Genomic DNA, 17,170 nt, shown 5'->3' on the forward strand with positions numbered 1-17,170 from the left:
ATTAGAAAATCCATAGAATTCTTCTGAAATCATGATACTGATTTTCCTTTTTGTCGTCAAATACTTGCAAACAAAGATATCGTACCATCCAACGCATTGTTAATTTATAAGACCTACCTAAGTAATTTCAATAAGGTAATATCTCAGCCAAAATATCAAAAGAGCAAACACTTTCCCGAAATTATATACATATATTTTTCTAGTTAGGACAACATTCTGAGTAGGTGGTGGCAGCTTTTAAATCTACATAATTACCTCAAATCAATAAATATATATGGAGTGGCTATTATAAACGATATCGAAAATGTCAAGATGAGTTAGAATGCATGTTATATTGTGGATGAATCTAGAAGACTTGTATGTCTACACAACACCCCCAACACACACACAATTTTGGGCTCTCAAAATAAATTGACAAAAGCCTTAAGCCTAAAGCGTAATAAGAATGTATTATGTCAGACAATTAGAAGACATTTTTATCAATTCAGATTTACTCAACGTGACTTGAAAACCAAGTGGGAAATATTCTTAAAAGGAATCAAGCACTACAATGCCTACGCCAATGTCCATGTGTCCCAGTTTATTGCCCAACAGAATATAATCAAACCCAAGTCTTTCTCTATTTTGCATGAAAGTAAAATTAGCACAAAATATGAGCATTATGAAAACGTAATTGTTTAACTATTATGGGTCATTCTTCTGTTTCAGACAAGGCCAAAATGCAGTTGCTATTAACAGTGGCAAGTCTGATATCTGCGCTTGGAGCCACACATGGTTTCTTTGGAAAATTACATCCTACAAGCCCTGAAGTGACTATGAATATTGTAAGTCACTGGGGTTGGCGGTAGGGAACCTACACAACCAAGAGCTACCACCGTGACTTAGAATCACTGCGAGTTGAATCCTTTACATGACAGATAAAGAATAACTAACCGTATCTATTACTAGATGTGTTTAAAAAGTCAACTAAAGCTTAAAGCTTTGTTTTTCCTCATCAGAGTCAGATGATCTCCTTCTGGGGATACCCGAGTGAAGAGTATGAGGTTGTAACTGAAGACGGTTATGTCCTTGGTATCAACAGAATTCCTTACGGAAAGAAAAATTCAGAGAATAAAGGTATAACCCTCCCTCCTTTCCTTTTTCTCTCTCTTCCTCTTTTCCTCACTCTTCCTTTCATTCTTTCCTCCCTTCCTTCCTCCTTTCATTTCTTCCTAAGGACTTAGTGAGTCTTGCAACGATGCAACCTTATCTCTGGTCTTCAAAGAGATCACCATCCAGTCAACAAGATAGATACACGAACGGAGAGTTAAAATAATACGTGATAAGTGCTAGAAGTGTACAAAGAATGCTAAACTAGACAGTCTGGCAAAGGTGCCTAACTCAGCTAGTGGAAGTCAAGGAAAACTTGCTCTAGAAATAATAACTAAGCTGAGTCCTGGGGGATTAAGAAGAGTTAGCCAGAATGTGCCAGATGATTTGAGGCTCATTTCCTAAACAGACAAAGGTCATGTTTTTTGTTTTTTGGGTTTTTTGTTTTTTTTTGCCATTACTGTCAAATATCTAGCTTTTTTCTCACTGCAAGAAAATTGTGAAGCACAAAAAAGAATAAAATTCAGCAAGATCCCCTATCACTTTACCACTCATAATCTTCTTAATTTATCATCCTGCTGAATTTCCTAGAATATAAGTTTTTTCATAGCTTTTGGAGATACAATTGGCATACAATAAACTGTACATATTTAGAATGCACAATTTGAAATGGTTTGTCACTTGAGAAACCGTCACCATAATTAATATAGTCAATCAAGCAAACATATTTCATTTAGTCCTTTGAAAGCCTAGTTCTGTCTTTGTGCTTATCTGAGAAGAAGGGATGAGCTTGTAAAGCTTGGGTACACATTTCTCCCTTAGGCCGGAGACCCATTGTGTTTTTGCAGCACGGTTTGCTCACCTCAGCCACCAACTGGATTTCCAATCTTCCCAACAACAGCCTGGGCTTCATCCTGGCCGACGCTGGTTATGACGTGTGGCTGGGGAACAGCAGGGGGAACACCTGGGCCAGGAAAAACATATACTATTCGCCAGACACGATTGAATTCTGGGAGTTCAGGTAAGGAAAAGGGACAATTAAAAACAAATGTTGAGTTTAAAAAGCATGGGTGGTTGCGTGTATGTATTCCAAACCAGTCGTATCATTTTTAAAAATTTTTAAATGTTTATTTATTTCTTGAGACAGAAAGGGAGAAAAACAGAGGCCAAGCATGAGTGGGGGAGGGCCAGAGAGAGAGGGAGACACAGAATTCGAAGCAGGCTCCAGGCTCTGCACTGTCGGCACAGAGCCCAATCTGGGTCTTGAACTCATAAACCTCAAGATCATGACCTGGGCCAAAGTTGGACCCTTAACTGACCGAGCCACCCCAGGGCCCCCAACTCAGTCCTGTTTTAACATATTATCCTCCAAATGGGATAAAAGCAAGTTATGCATATTCTATACACATGTATGGTTCTTCCATACACCTCCCTGCCAGGGTAGCTTCCCCCCTACACTTCCTATAGATCTCAACACCTGTTATTAGCGGATTCCCTGAATATGCTTACCCAAATGGAATGAGAACAAAGCAAACTGAAGCGAGAAAACTCACTGCCTTCATCAGATTCCCAAAGAAGCATCTCAGAGACTCAGGAGGCCGGGAAAACTCAGTTGGGGGTTCAAGAACCTGAGCGGTCATCAAGAATGGGAGGCGGAGGGAGGGAGTGAAGATCAGGGACACCGTGGAAAGATTTGCAATGGTTTCCAATCTCCGGCCCTCTCGGGCCTCATCCCTGAAAACTGCTGATGGAAGGGGAAACGGCAGAGGCTTCGGTGCTGGTGCTGGGGCACAGAGAGGCTCTGGAGTTCAGGGCCTGAAAGGAAGCCCATGACTCCTGAGTGACGAGGAAGAGCTACAGGACAGGAAATTGCAGATGCTGAGGCTGCTCGGCGAGGCTGGCTACTCGGGCCACGCTCAGGGCTGGGAGCTCCTCTCAGTGCAGCGAGAAGCCGCTGAGAAGTCCCCAACAAGAGTGACGGAATCTCCATTTGCCTTTTCTTTTCTTTTCTTTCTTTCTTTCCTTCTTTCTTTCTTTCTTTCTTTCTTTCTTTCTTTCTTTCTTTGCTTATTTTTGAGAGAGACAAAGAGAGAACAGAGTAGGGGCAGAGAGAGAGGGAGACACAGAATCCAAAGCAGCTCCAGGCTCTGAGCTGTCAGCACAGAGCCCGACGTGGGGCTCGAACTCGGGAACCACAAGATCATGACTTGAGCTGAGGTCGGACACTTAACTGACTGAGCCACCCAGGCACCCCTCTCCATTTGCATTTTCAAAAGAGTGCTCTGGCTCCTGTGTGGAGAGTAAAATTGAGGGAGAGACAGACAATTCACCTGCTCTGGCAAATGATTATTAAATCTGACATTCATTTTCAGTGACAGAAATAATCCCCACCTACAGATGCTACCCTGTTGGCAGCTGTCACGCTGTGCCTGTGCCTCAGAAATGATGTCAGCCATTTATAAGAACCCACTCCCCCCAAAGCACCTGACACTAACTAATGGTCTATGAGCAGCAATGCTTAGAGAACTTAGTTTTCTGTTTCTCTAAGAGAGGCTTAGCTATATATATGCTCGACTCTTAGAAATTACAGCAAGGAAATGTATGCCACTTTATTTTACCTTTTTTTTTCTTGCAGCTTTGATGAAATGGCTAAATATGACCTTCCGGCCACAATTGACTTTATTTTGAAGAAAACTGGACAGGATCAGCTCCGCTACGTTGGCCATTCCCAGGGCACCACGATTGGTAGGTAAAAGCTGTTAAAGTGGGTAGTTTTGCTTGTGTAGACCCCCTTCCAGTGGTAGTGTAGCCCTATTGGTCATCTTGCTGATTGCTTTCCATTCATTATACAATGTAATGGCCACACAACCCAGTGACATGGGGACAATTATTATTCCTATTGTATATATGGGGAAACAGAAACAGGAGGGTAAATCATTTGTGCACACGTAACACAGGTAGGACACAGAGGGTAACTCGGATACCAGCTCGGGCAACTGGCTGTCAAGTTCTTGCCCTGAGACCTGACACCGCGTGGTCTCTGGACTGAACGTGTTCCGTCCGTTCCACCACATTTATGGAGCACCTGCCAGGGGTCCTAAGAATAACAGCAATAAATGTAATAGATTAAAATTTCCACCTTTGTACCGCACATACCCCAGTGGGGAGGCAGAGAAGGTAACAAGGATGAAAAAGTAAAACAGGAGTGCCTGGGTGGCTGAATCGGTTAAGCATCAGACTCGTGACTTCAGCTCAGGTCGTGATCTCCTGGTTTGTGAGTTTGAGCCCCACGATGGGCTCTGTGATGACAGCATGGAGCCCGTTTGGGATTCTCTCTCCCTCTCTCTTTGCCCCTCCCTTGCTCATGCTCTCTCTTTCTCTAAATAATAAATAAACTTAAAAAAAATTTTAATAGAGTAGGCTAGGTAACGGTAACATTATGGGAAGCAAATAAATCAGGAAAGCCTATTAGGGAGTGTTAGAGGGAACTCAGCGAGTTTAGATAGAGTATACCACCAGTACTCTCCGAGTTAAGGTATGAAGGAGGTAGGGGTCTGAGCTGTTTGTATACCCGAAAGACTGTGTGTATCTCCAGGAAGAGAGGAAGATAAAAGCAAAGGATCTGAGGCGGCAGCATGTTCAAGGAACGGCAACGAGGCAATGCATTGTGTAGCTGAATCAGAAAGACAGAGTGAGGGATGAGATGGAGGGGGTGAGATGCGGTTTGAGGAGGGCAGATTGTTCAGGGCTTTTTAATGTTTATCTATTTTGGGGGGAGGAGGGGCAGAGAGAGAGAGGAAGACATAGACTCCCAAGCAGGCTCCAGGCTCCAAGCTGTCAGCACAGAGCTGGATGTGGGCCTCAAAGTCATGAGCGGTGAGATCATGACCTGAGCGGAAGTAGGACGCTCAACGGGCTGAGCCACTCAGGTGCCCCAGGGCTTTTTGACTGCTGTAGGGATTTCAGCTTTTACTCTGAGTGAACAGGGTAACCGCAGATGAGTTTTGAAGGGAGGAGTTTCAGCATCTGACCTCAGGATCCTCAACAGGATGGGAAGGGACACGGTCCTGTGAACAAGATCCCTCTAGCTGCTGCTTGAGACCCTGGTTAGGGAACCCAGCTGGAGGACTCTTAGAGTAACCCACTTGAGGCGTGGTAGTGACCCGGGTGAGGGTGGGTAGCTGTGGTGCACAGCCAGTTTCCAGATATTTTCCGGAGGGGACGTGAACAGGACTAGGACTTGCCTACACAGAATGTGGGGTGTCAGAGAAAGAGAGGAGTCAAGAATGAGCCCAGGATTTGTGACCTGGGCATCTGGAGTAATAGAGACACACAAACCATGGTGGGAAAGGCTGTGACAATGGAACAGGGTGCCATCCCCTAGCTGCTCAGTGTCACACACCCGTTGGAGATTTCAGTCGAGGGCCAAGCAGTCGAGTAATGATACAAATCTGGGGTTCAGGGGCGAGGACTGGACCAAAAACAAAATGTACATGAGACAGAATGCAAAGGAATGAGCTCAGACAGGAAAGAGGAGGTGTCCCTGAGCAAAGCCCTGGGTCAGTCTTAATCCAGAAGATGAGGGGGAATCAGCCAAAGATACTGTGATGGTGACAGAACCATGAGGAAGCCAGGAGTGCCTGGTGCTCTGGGGGTCAGGAGGAGAATGTGTTTTAAGAAGGAGAAGATGGTCAACTCTGATGAGTCAGGTGAAATGAAGTCTGAGGCAGGACCATTGCACTTGGCAGCTGGAAAGCTGTTGGGGACCTTTCTAAGGTCAACCTCAGAGGAGTGGCTGGGATGTGAGCTTCATCAGGTGAGTTCAAGGGCACACGAGAGAAAGCTACAGGGAAGGAAAAAGGTGGAAGCGAAAGGGGGAAGAAGGAGTCACAGGGAAGGAATAACAACGTGTTTTTACACTAGTCCCCACTCTCGGCTGATGACCTGAGTCCCTGCCGTGATTCTAAGCGATCAGAACATGGATGCAGGGAAGTCGATGAGGTTGGAGGTGGGGGCGCTCGTGGAAATCCTCCTCCTACCACATGCTATCCTGAAGCAAGCCCCCCCTCCCCGAGACTTTTAGACAGAGAGAGGTCTGAAGAAGAGTTTCCCAGTGTCCTTTGTCATTGTGGCATACATCATGTTTCTGAGGAGATAGGATTAGCATTCTGGGTGTTCTGTAAATAAACACTGCTTGAGTAAAGGCCAGAAAGGCAGAATGGGGCAGCTGGGACGTGATACAGTCCCCCCAAAAGTCCACAGCCCAACTCTGTATGGAATGGCTCTTCAGAGTCTTTGAGCGAGACAGGTGGCTGGGCCTTTTTACCCACCAGTTGACTGCCCATTGTGTGCAGGCTGCCCTGGGAAGAGATTCTCTTGAATTCTTTGAGAAGCCTTGATTGTCTTGGGCAAAAGCACAATCAGAGAGGAGCTGCTGGCGTTGAATGAATGCCTCAGACGTGAAGACGGATCCCGGCAGGGGAGCACAGTACCAGTCCCACATGGTCCACAATTAACTCACAATCCTCTGCTAGAGAGTGGCAGTTGCTATAGATTACTAAAATTCACTGCTCTCGTTTCCAAAACCATACAAAACTCTCATTATTTTGGAGGAAAATCTGCCCTCAACTCACAGCACACTGTTGCTGCTTTTTTAAAATGTTTTACTTCTTTTTGAGAGGAGGGGGAGTGAGTGGGGGAGGGGCAGCAGAGAGGGGGACAGAGGATCCAAAGCAGGTTCTGCATTGACAGCAAAAAGCCCAACGTGGGGCTTGAACTCACAAACCACAAGATCATGACCTGAGCTGAAGTCACACACTCAACCAGCTGAGCCACCCAGGCACTCCTACACTGCTGCTTTTTTAAAGAGTGCACATTGAACAGAGTTTAACCTTTTCTTGATGATCTCGGGTCATAAAATTATTGCCTTGAGATACACTGCAACAGCATCCTGAGGATTTATTGAGATAAATAGAACTGACACTAAATAACTCCCTACGACCTTCTTTGGGGTCAACTGAATTGAATGGGATCATTCCTCTTTCTTACTAATGGATCTCTCGTCACTGCTGTCACCCGACTCCTAGACTTCTGGAAGGTGTTTCTAATCTTCTGTGTCCTGGGAAGTTAGAGAAGCACCCTTGTTAGAATTGCATGTAAAATAGGATTGTTGACTCTGAGCAAGCAAGTGTGTTCTGAGAAGCCACCTGTCCTGAGAGTGCGGGGGCCTACTGACACCCACACAAGCTCTTCCTGTGTGGTTCTTGCTTTCTCTGGGGGATATGCTGGCTGTAATCTGCAGAATTAGGCAATCGGGTAAAGATCCCACAATAAATGTAGTATTCTTGAAAGAACAGCCTTCCTCAAGTAAAACTAGGCTGTACGTTACATAGGTGAGGTAAGTGTCCACACCTGAAACTCTCTTTTTCTCAGGCTATTCTTGTGTCTCAAAAATATACCATTAGTAACTGTGGGGAGAGATTCTCCCATGTAGTTTGTATAGAATTTAGATTAATAACTATTTGGCCACATCCTAGTCTACTAATATGTTACTGTTCATAAAACCAGTTAATTACAGACAGAAGCTGAGTATATTTACCGTGTATAGATGTTTGAATGATCTGGGCCACTCACTTGTCCAGCATTTCCGATATGCCTCATATCTTGGTAAATACCTTCTATAATCCACCTCACTTGGTTCCTAAAAAACCTAATGAAGCACTCATTATTATCCCCATATTTCAGATGAGGAAACTGAGGCTCTTAGTTTTAGGTGACTCGTCCAACGTCGCAAAGCTAGTAAACCACAAAGCTAGGATTCAAATCCTGTTTGGTCAGACTTCAAACCCATGCTTTTAATCTTCCCACTTACATACCCTACTCTTCTTAAATGCTAATTATCTCACTGTGATGGCATGAATTTGAACTCATCAAAATCTACATGTAGTATAAATAACTTTTGTCACCATTTGATTATCCTAAAGTTGGCCTATTTTCTATAGTCAGATAAAAAAAAGAATGTATTATAACTTTTTAAAAGTTCTAGCCTCACGTTCCCAGAGTCTATGAGAATAAAACAAATATATAAAAATCTGAGCGCTCTGAACAAGCAGAGATTGTCAGTTTCTCAGGTAGTCTCTGTTAGTAAATGGCACTTTAAGTAAATCCAATATAATGTCACACCTGTAACAGACACACACGCTCTCTCGCCTTCTTCACCGGTTCCTTGTTCCTCTATTCCAGGTTTTATCGCCTTCTCTACCAATCCCAAACTGGCTAAGAGAATAAAAACCTTTTATGCACTGGCTCCAGTGGCCACTGTCAAGTACACCAAGACCCTATTAAACAAGCTCATGCTTCTTCCTTCATTCGTCTTCAAGGTATGTGATTCTCTTTAACTGAATCTGAGACAACAAATTGTCCCTGGGTTTGAGTGAGGCAAACAGAACGAAATCACCGGGGGTGCTTTCCAATCATGTTTTCAGCCAAGAGTGGGAGTGGGAATGCGCGCATGCGTGTTTCATTCCTTGTGCGCATCGTGTTTTATTTCTCCGCTAGCATAGACCGTGCTTGAATCCGCATTAAGCCACTGCGATCCCCACTGGTTTCTGCACGTTCCATTACTTGATAGGAATTACCATCACCGGGTGTGTGGGTTCCTCACTGACGTTCGGTTTCCTTCAACCTATGTGAAAGCCGTGATTCCACACCAGAGCAGGGATGAGGAAATAAGAATGAAACCAAACAGTCAAGCCTAAACGACCTGCGCTGGGAAAACCAGGAAGAGGAAGGATAGAAAAGAAAGGGAAGGAGAGGGAAAAGGAGAAAGAGGAGAAGAAGGCAATGCTTGGTGAGGTCAGGACCGTGAGACCCATTCATCAAATGCCCTTGGCTTTCCAACGCTTTTCCTAAGATGGCTTTTCCTAAAGGGTTCGAGAGGTCGGGGGCGTGGAGTGCAGTAAACCGGAAGTGCCTTGTGTAGGTGGCATACACGGAGGGAATTTGTAATCTTGGTTCTTCCAACACTTAATCCCCTGCTTCTCCCACCTACAGAAGCCAACGCACACGTACACAGACACAACATGCTTTAGGAGAACAGTTTTCGCTCAGGTTGTCAAAAGTCATGATGCTATTTCCTCCTGTGGTTTTGTACCCTTCTTTTCTTTAAACTCTGAATGAACGTGTGTGTGGAAAGCCTAAGAGACTCTAGCTACAGTCAAACTACATTTGTAAAGTTTCTATTCAAAATGTGAAAACATCAAGGGCACCTGGGTGGCTCAGTCGGTTAAGCGTCCGACTTCAGCTCAGGTCATGATTTCACGGTTCGTGGGTTCAAGCCCCTTGTCGGGCTTTGTGCTGACAGCTAGCTCAGAGCCTGGACCTGTTTCGGCTCTTGTATCTCCCTCCTCTCTGACCCTCCCCTGCTCACGCTGTCTCTTTCTGTCAGAAATAAATAAAATATTTTTTAAAAATTTATTTTAAATGTGAAAAATCATGATGACCTTGAGTATAATTACTGGCTGCACTGATGCAGACATTTATTTCCTCCTTGTACTCAGATGTTCTGACTGGTGATGTAGACGTTGGTTTAAAAAAAATAATAAAAAGCACTAGACCTTAAGTCAGAGGCTTGAGGTTTGGGTCGGGATTCTAGCTATAATCCAGTTCTCGTCAGCACAAGACCCTATTTATTCACCTCCGGTTTGCTCATGTATAATATGGAGATGAGAAAATGTTTATTTTCCTCAAGAAGAGTTGAGGCAAATCTTTTCAAAATGTGTTTCAACCCTTTCAATCCTGGCTTCCTTGTTTTACCAAAGGCTTTGCTGAAAATATGGCCCAGAGTCGCCATTTCCGCTCCTAATCTTTTCATGTTTTATTGCTATCTTGGCGCTTAATTATGACATTTTGCCACATTGTTTTATGATTTTCTTTCATAACGCTTAGGAGCCCAACTAGACTATAATTCCTTGTGTTTTATATTCTCACCAGCCAGTATGTTTCTCAATGGAGCCATAAATATTCCTACAGATATCTGCCTTGCCCCCTCCACAAGTAAGCTGCGGGAATTAAGTGAGAAAAAGTATTCAAGATTCCTGAAACAACATAAAGAATGATGAAAATCTCTTCAGCCTAGTCACTCCTGTACCAGCAAATTAATGCGTCTTTTCTGCAGCTTAATTTTTGCAAACCTCTAACCATGCTTTTGTTTTTCAGCTTGTATTTGGAAACAAAATATTCTACCCACACCACTTTTTTGATCAATTTCTTGCTACTGAAGTGTGCTCCCGCCAGACGGTGGACCTCCTCTGCAGCAATGCCTTATTTATCATTTGTGGATTTGACACTAGTAACTTAAATATGGTTTGTATGCATTGACATTTCTGTTCTGAAGATTTGGAGCAGCACTTTCATGACTTGTCATACCATCACTTAGAAAGGATCATTCAGGGCACGTGGGTGGCACAGTAGGTTAAGGGTCCGACTTTGGTTCAGGTCATCATCTCGCGGTTCACGAGTTCAAGCCCCACATAGGGCTCTGTGCTGACATCTCAGAGTCTGAAGCCTGCTTTGGATCCTGTGTCTCCTTTTCTCTCTCTCTGCCTCTCTCCTGCTTGCGATCTCTCAAAAATAAACATTAAAAATTGTTTTTAAAGAAATGATCATTGAAACAGCTACGAAAAGCTTCAGAATTATGTCCATGTCAGGTAGCTCAGCCCAAGGAAAGCCATATCATTGCTCTCAGTTTTGTTCCCTCCAGCTCCCTGCTGTCACCCAAGTGCCACTCTTTATCTTCTACTTCATTTGTTTTGCTTTCGGTTGGGGTTTTAAAGTTTATCCATTTATTTTGTGAGAGAGAGAGAAAGGGAAAAGAGAGAGGGAGAGAGAGAATCCCAAGAGAGAATCCAGTGCAGGGCTGGAACTCATGAACCATGAGATCATGACCTGAGCCGAAATCAAGAGTCAGATGCTTAACTGACTGAGCCACCCAGGTGCCCTGGATTCGGATTTTAAAACTGCAAAATGCAGTATCAAAAATAGTTAAGAGCATGGAGTCAAGTTAAGAGGCTAAATTCAAATCTTATCTTTGGAGCTACTTACACTCATCTGCCTTGGTTTGCTTGTCCACAAAATGTACTATTGTGGAGATTAAATGAACTAATATACATAAAACATACAGAACATAATTCAAAGCACATAGCTCATAGTAATAGTATGTTTTGCTACTGATACTTTTAGAGACTGACAATTATCCTGGCTCAGAATTGTCAGTTTAGTTATACACCCTTGAACACCTAAATAAACCAAGTACACTGATAAAAAGATATAATTCTACTTCCAGATACCTACTCAGCAAACAGCATTTATTAGAGGCACTGCTAAGGGTTGTGGCTATTGGGAACACAATGCTGAAAAGACAGATATGTTCCCTCCCTCATGGGTATCAAGGACATTCAGTTCTTTTTCTCAATGCTGGTCCAAATCTGTAGATATTTTAAAATATATATGAACAAAGGGAACTTTCCTTAGTTTTTATTTTGGATGGGCATGCCTTCCATTTTGTATGCGGAGCTCAATGGAATAGTCTACCCTTATCACACCAAGAAAAGGCAGAACAAATGACTGGGTTCCATCCACAAAAGCCTTATGAGAAAAATAATAGTAAAATAGAGACCTGAGGAGGCAATTAGAGATTTCATCCTCTGCATGAAAATTATGTGAAGAGATACTTCATTACCCTATGAAGATGGTCAACTTGTTTGATTCTATCCGTGGTCTCATACACAGTGGAATTAAGACCCACTATGAACTAATCTATGTAAGTTGAGATGGGCATTTCAGTGTGTTGTGTGGGGTCTGACCAAGGCACTGATAAGACAGTAGGATGGCATAACGATTGTAAATGTACCATATAGGTATACCGACTATCACATGTATGATGTATATATACATCCGTCTAGATATATACACATACATAGGTCTGTAGACCAAGATGCCTGCATATGGATGCTACATTCACTGCACTCTGGCCCTGGGTAGAGAAGAATGAAGAGCTGAGAACTTAGAGATCTAGCTTAAAGTCTGTGGCTCCACCCTGATACGGGACAAGTGACATTGGACATTTCTCTAAACTTCTCTGAGTCCCGATTCCCATTTTGATAGAAGAGATAAGTTCTTCTCATTGGGTAGCCACCAATCAACAGACTGGCGCCTGCAATCACCCTTTGCAAACTCTAAATGGGTGTAACAACCGTGTTGCTACTATGCTTCGGGTAAACCCTTAAACACTTGACCCAGATAAGAAAAATTTCACTCTTATGCTATTTCTAAGAAACCAAATATACATCTGTATCTGTGTGTGTGTTTGCTTTCTAGAGTCGCTTGGATGTGTATCTATCACATAATCCAGCAGGAACGTCGGTTCAAAACGTTCTCCACTGGTCCCAGGTATCATTTCTCAAATGCTATTCAAACTCCCATTGTGCACCTGATCCCCTGGCACTTTACCTAAAGTACATTCTTTTTCTGTTTTAATGTTTACTTTTATTTTTGAGAGAGAATGAGAGAGAGACAGTGGACGAGCGGGGGTGGAGTAGAGAGAGAAGGAGACATGGACTCTGAGCTGTCAGCACAGAGCCCGATGGGGGTCTCAAACCCACGAGCTGCAAGATCATGACCTGAGCCAAGGTCAGACGCTTAACTGACTGAGCCACCCGGGTCCCCCCCTAAAGCACATTCTCAAAATACTCTGTCTGATGCTCTTGGCAGGGAATTTTTCTGCCATGTGGCTACCCGCTGATAATAACTATCAATCTATGGGAGCGGAAATCCTCTGAAAGCCATCATTTTGGGTAGCAAAGAAATGAATGATTTTTAGGATGTGGCATGCAAGGAAAAATATTTCAAGCAAAGCTACATTTAAACTCGCATAAATATCTTGTCCTAGATGATGAACAGTTTTGGTTTGGGGAAGAAGAAAAATGTTTTTCAATAACTGTTTAAAGTGAACGTAAACTTTCTGGACAGGTTCGATTTTCACATAGCGAGGAGAGTTTTTATTTTTTTGTATTCTTAATTTCTCTCCATTAGGCCGTCAAGTCTGGGAAATTCCAAGCTTTTGACTGGGGAAGCCCCGTTCAGAACATGATTCACTTTAATCAGGTAAGCTTCTTGAACTTGAAATTATTCACATTTTGTTGTTGTTGTTGTTGTTTTAATTTTTTTTAATGTTTTATTTATTTCTGAGAGAGAGAGAGAAAGAGAGAGAGCGTGAGCAGGGGAGGATATACACAGAATCTGAGGCAGGCTCCAGGCTCTGAGCTAGCTGTCAGCACAGAGCCCAACATGGGGCTCAAACCCACGAACTGTGAGATCATGAGCTGAGCTGAAGTCGGACGCTTAACCGACTGAGCCAACCAGGCACGCTGAAATTATTCACATTTTGAAAGACAAATATATAAAAGTTTAGAGATGATATTATGATACTCGTACATATATTTTCCAAAGGAATGTTAGTGCCCAGACTCATCCTTAAGGAAATTAGAAAGTAGATGATAATTTCCTTGGAATTCTGTTATCAGACCTGACATCACCCCTGTGAGCTCCTGCTTCAACGGCTGCGCTCAAGGTACCGCACCACCACATGTGAGGAATGTTCTAGAACGCATCACCCTTCACTCTCTTGCATAGACCTGCCCTGTATCCCAGCCTCCTAGCATACAGTTCTCTCCTTTCAGAAGCAATTCCCTGATACAATAAGCCAATAATTCAAACTGCTTGTGAGCTAAAGACGAAATCTCTGGTGTTCTTACACAACAGTGTTTCCTTTGTCCAAAGCCAGAAAAGTGATTCCACCGCATTCCTAGATACAAGATGTTACGCTGGCATGTTGGCAGGTCAAGGCTGGAGACATTTGTCAGCAGACAGGGGCCTTGTGCAGAGACAGACACACGGGCCACTCCTTGGACTTGCTGCAGCACAGAGCAGCCAGGCTTTGGAGCCCATCCTGTCTGGGGCCTGTAGGCGTTCAGACAAGAATGTCTTCACCTCTCCTCTCACATGTGGAATGAGGCAATGTCTTCCAGCCCCCGGCTCAGGGTACACCCTCAGACCATCACTGGCTAAATTTGAACAGGATAGCCACCCTGCAGTTTTGGTAATCCTCTCCCCTTCCTTCTGACCCCACCCCAGATTTTCCACCCAAGTATCGGTGAGGAGCCTACTGATTTTCATCTGCTCCCATGACTCAATGTTTAGAAGGGATTTCTGTCTCTTCACCACAGTATCATATATGGAGAGAAGATGCCCCCCACTTTTGTGAGATTTTTGATGTCTTTAAAGAGGATTTTCTCAGAACACCAGCAGATCAGACATCATTGAGATGCCCTTTTCCCCATCACCTCCACAAGCCCCCAAAGCACAGACTTTCTTTGCATCTACCTTTCTACTGGGCTATACTACCGGTAATCACAGACATCCATCCAGGAGGTCCTGGAATACCAAACCCCAAGGCCACCCTCCCTCCAGCCAAGCCAATAACACCACAGGATGGTCTTCAACTGAGGCAGTGACACTCATTTAAGAGCCAGAAGCTAGCATCTAGGAAACTCTTTGAACAATGGAACATGAATAAAGGAAAGTAGGTTTATTATTATTAATATTCGCTACACTAATCTTTTCTTTGCTATAATAGAGTGTTAAAATACTATGGAAAATTATATATGATTATATCTTGCTATGACAAGTTGGCTATTCTATAAGGTGAGAACATAGAAAAATTTAGTATATTGGATTAGTATTCTTGATTACTTGATCTAAAAAAAGCTAACAAAATTCTCTGTTGATAGTGGTGAAATTGGTGATGGTTTGCTTATTCCCTTGTCCTGCTTTATTAACTTCTTTAAAATCTATGTGTAAATGGTGATTTTCTAGAAATGCAAATGGGGCTGATGATAGCTTTTATCAGAATTTGGTCCACTATTTAGTAAAATCAGGTAAGTATTCAACAAATACAACCTCTTAACTGAACTGAACAGACTGACAGACTCACTGACCATCCTGGTAAATCAGTACAAAGCCAAAATAAATGACATTTCAAGATCATATTTTAGAGTGTCTGGGTATACTGAAATAGTCAATTACAGTTAGAATCCAATCAAATCTACTTCCTTTCACTTGGGTAGAAATCTAAGTTTTTAATTTGTAAGAATTGTTATCTAAAGCCTTGCTATTCAAGGCATGGTCCAAGACCAACAGCATCAGCATCATGTGGGAATGCAGAATCCGGCCCTTTCCCCAGATGTCCTGAATCAGAATCTTTGTATTAACAAGATCCACAAGTGATTCACAGGCCTGGTTAGAGTTTGAGAAGCACTGGCCTGAAACATATTGCTTCCATTTTGCGCTGTGGATAAAGGTGACTTTCTCTCAGCAATGACCATTAAGAATCTACTTAGAAAACCAGACCATGCCATTTGCACAACATGGATGAAACTTGAGGGCATGATATTAGGTCACGTAAGTCATACAGAGAAGGATATATACTGTATAATCTCACTTCTTTGTGGGATCTAACATAAACAACAGCTGACTTCATAGATAGAGAGAAAATTGGTAGTTGCCAGAGGTGGGGGGTACAGGGTTGGTAAAATGGGTGAAGGTGGTCAGAAGGTACAAACTCCCAGTTTATAAAACAAATAAGTCCTGAGGGTGTCACGTACAGCATGGTGACTGTAATTAACAATACTGTATTGTGCATTTGAAAGTTGCCAAGAAAGTAGATCTTAAAAGTTCTCATCACACACACACAAAAATTGTGACTACATGTGGTAGTGGACATAACTACACTTATTGTGGCAATTATTTCATGATATGTACATATATTAAATCACTATGTTGTATGCCTGAAATTAATATAATATTCTAAGTCAATTCTACATCAATAAAACATCTAGGTTGGCTAATATTACATATATATATTATATATTAAATATATCTCTATTTAATATATACTTATTTAAATGAATAAGTTATATATGTTTGTATTTATTTATGTATTTACATATATTTATATAAATTAACATATATATGTTTATATTTATTTACATATATAAACACATATGTTTACATATTTACATATATGTTATGTGTTTATATTTATTTATGCATTTACATGTATTTATATAAATAAATTAACATGTATTATATATGTTAATTTATGTTTATATTTATGTATTTACATATATTTATATAAATAAATTAACATATATTATATATGTTTATATTTATTTATATATTTACATGTATTTATATAAATAAATTAATCTAGCCAAGGAGTAAGTATTTAAAGTACAGCTTTAAATATATATTTACTTACATAAATAAATTAAATATATAAGTATACATAAATCTAGCCAAGGAATAAGTGTTTGAAGTGCAGCTACCTATAAAACTGGGATTCTTTCTCTCTTGTGTTTCAGCCCACACCCCCCTACTACAACCTGACGGACATGCATGTCCCGATCGCAGTGTGGAACGGCGGCCATGACTTGCTGGCTGACCCTCAAGATGTCGACCTTCTGCTTTCCAAACTCCCCAACCTCATTTACCATAAGAAGATCCCTCCTTACAATCACTTGGACTTTATCTGGGCCATGGATGCCCCTCAAGTAATTTACAATGAAATTGTTTCTATGATGGGAGATAATCAGTAGCCCTGGAGTTAAAGAATTGTCCATTTATGTTTCCAAAATTAATTTCTTCTCTCACACATGGCTCTCAGTACTGTTTTGGAATACAGAGATTCCTTCTGTGATTTTGACTTTAGAAATATATTCGCATCAACGATCTTTCTGCTTGTCATTTTGAATTTAAAATAATTTTAGGGGTGCCTGGGTGGCTCGGTCAGTTAATCGTCTGACTCTTGATTTCAGCTCGAGGTCATGATCTCGCAGTTCATTAGTTCAAGCCCTGCATCAGGCTCTATACTGACAGTGCAGAGTTTGCTTGGGATGCTCTCTCTCTTTCCCTCTCTGCCCACCTCTTCCTCTCTCTCTCAAAATAAATAAAGAGAAAAATAAAC

At 42.1% G+C, this 17,170-nt stretch overlaps 1 protein-coding gene across 2 annotated transcripts; it reads left to right on the forward strand.

Annotated features, from left to right (window-relative positions):
* The first annotated feature begins 701 nt into the window (after positions 1–701).
* Positions 702–16,802, forward strand: LIPF (lipase F, gastric type). 2 transcript variants are annotated; one of them, XM_039223342.1, is made up of 9 exons: positions 702–824; positions 999–1,116; positions 1,912–2,110; positions 3,725–3,834; positions 8,332–8,468; positions 10,306–10,452; positions 12,466–12,537; positions 13,180–13,251; positions 16,569–16,802. In XM_039223342.1, the coding sequence occupies exons 1-9, from the start codon at positions 720–722 to the stop codon at positions 16,800–16,802; spliced, it is 1,194 nt and encodes a 397-aa protein (XP_039079273.1). In that variant the 5' UTR covers positions 702–719. The 2 variants fall into 2 exon arrangements, with proteins under 2 accessions (XP_039079273.1, XP_039079274.1); XM_039223343.1 differs by having other exon boundaries at positions 999–1,113; positions 2,008–2,110.
* The last annotated feature ends 368 nt before the right edge of the window (positions 16,803–17,170 follow it).

This window comes from Hyaena hyaena, unplaced genomic scaffold (genome assembly GCF_003009895.1).
Source record: "Hyaena hyaena isolate Hyena2069 unplaced genomic scaffold, ASM300989v1 scaffold_1329, whole genome shotgun sequence".
Lineage (NCBI taxonomy): Eukaryota > Metazoa > Chordata > Mammalia > Carnivora > Hyaenidae > Hyaena > Hyaena hyaena.

Excerpts from the sequence above, each read along its gene's own strand:
- LIPF (XM_039223342.1), top strand. The coding sequence starts at position 720 with ATGCAGTTGCTATTAACAGTGGCAAGTCTGATATCTGCGCTTGGAGCC. Across the intron at positions 825-998 it reads CTGAAGTGACTATGAATATT|AGTCAGATGATCTCCTTCTG; the intron begins GTAAGTCACTGG and ends TTTCCTCATCAG. Across the intron at positions 12,538-13,179 it reads ACGTTCTCCACTGGTCCCAG|GCCGTCAAGTCTGGGAAATT; the intron begins GTATCATTTCTC and ends TCTCTCCATTAG.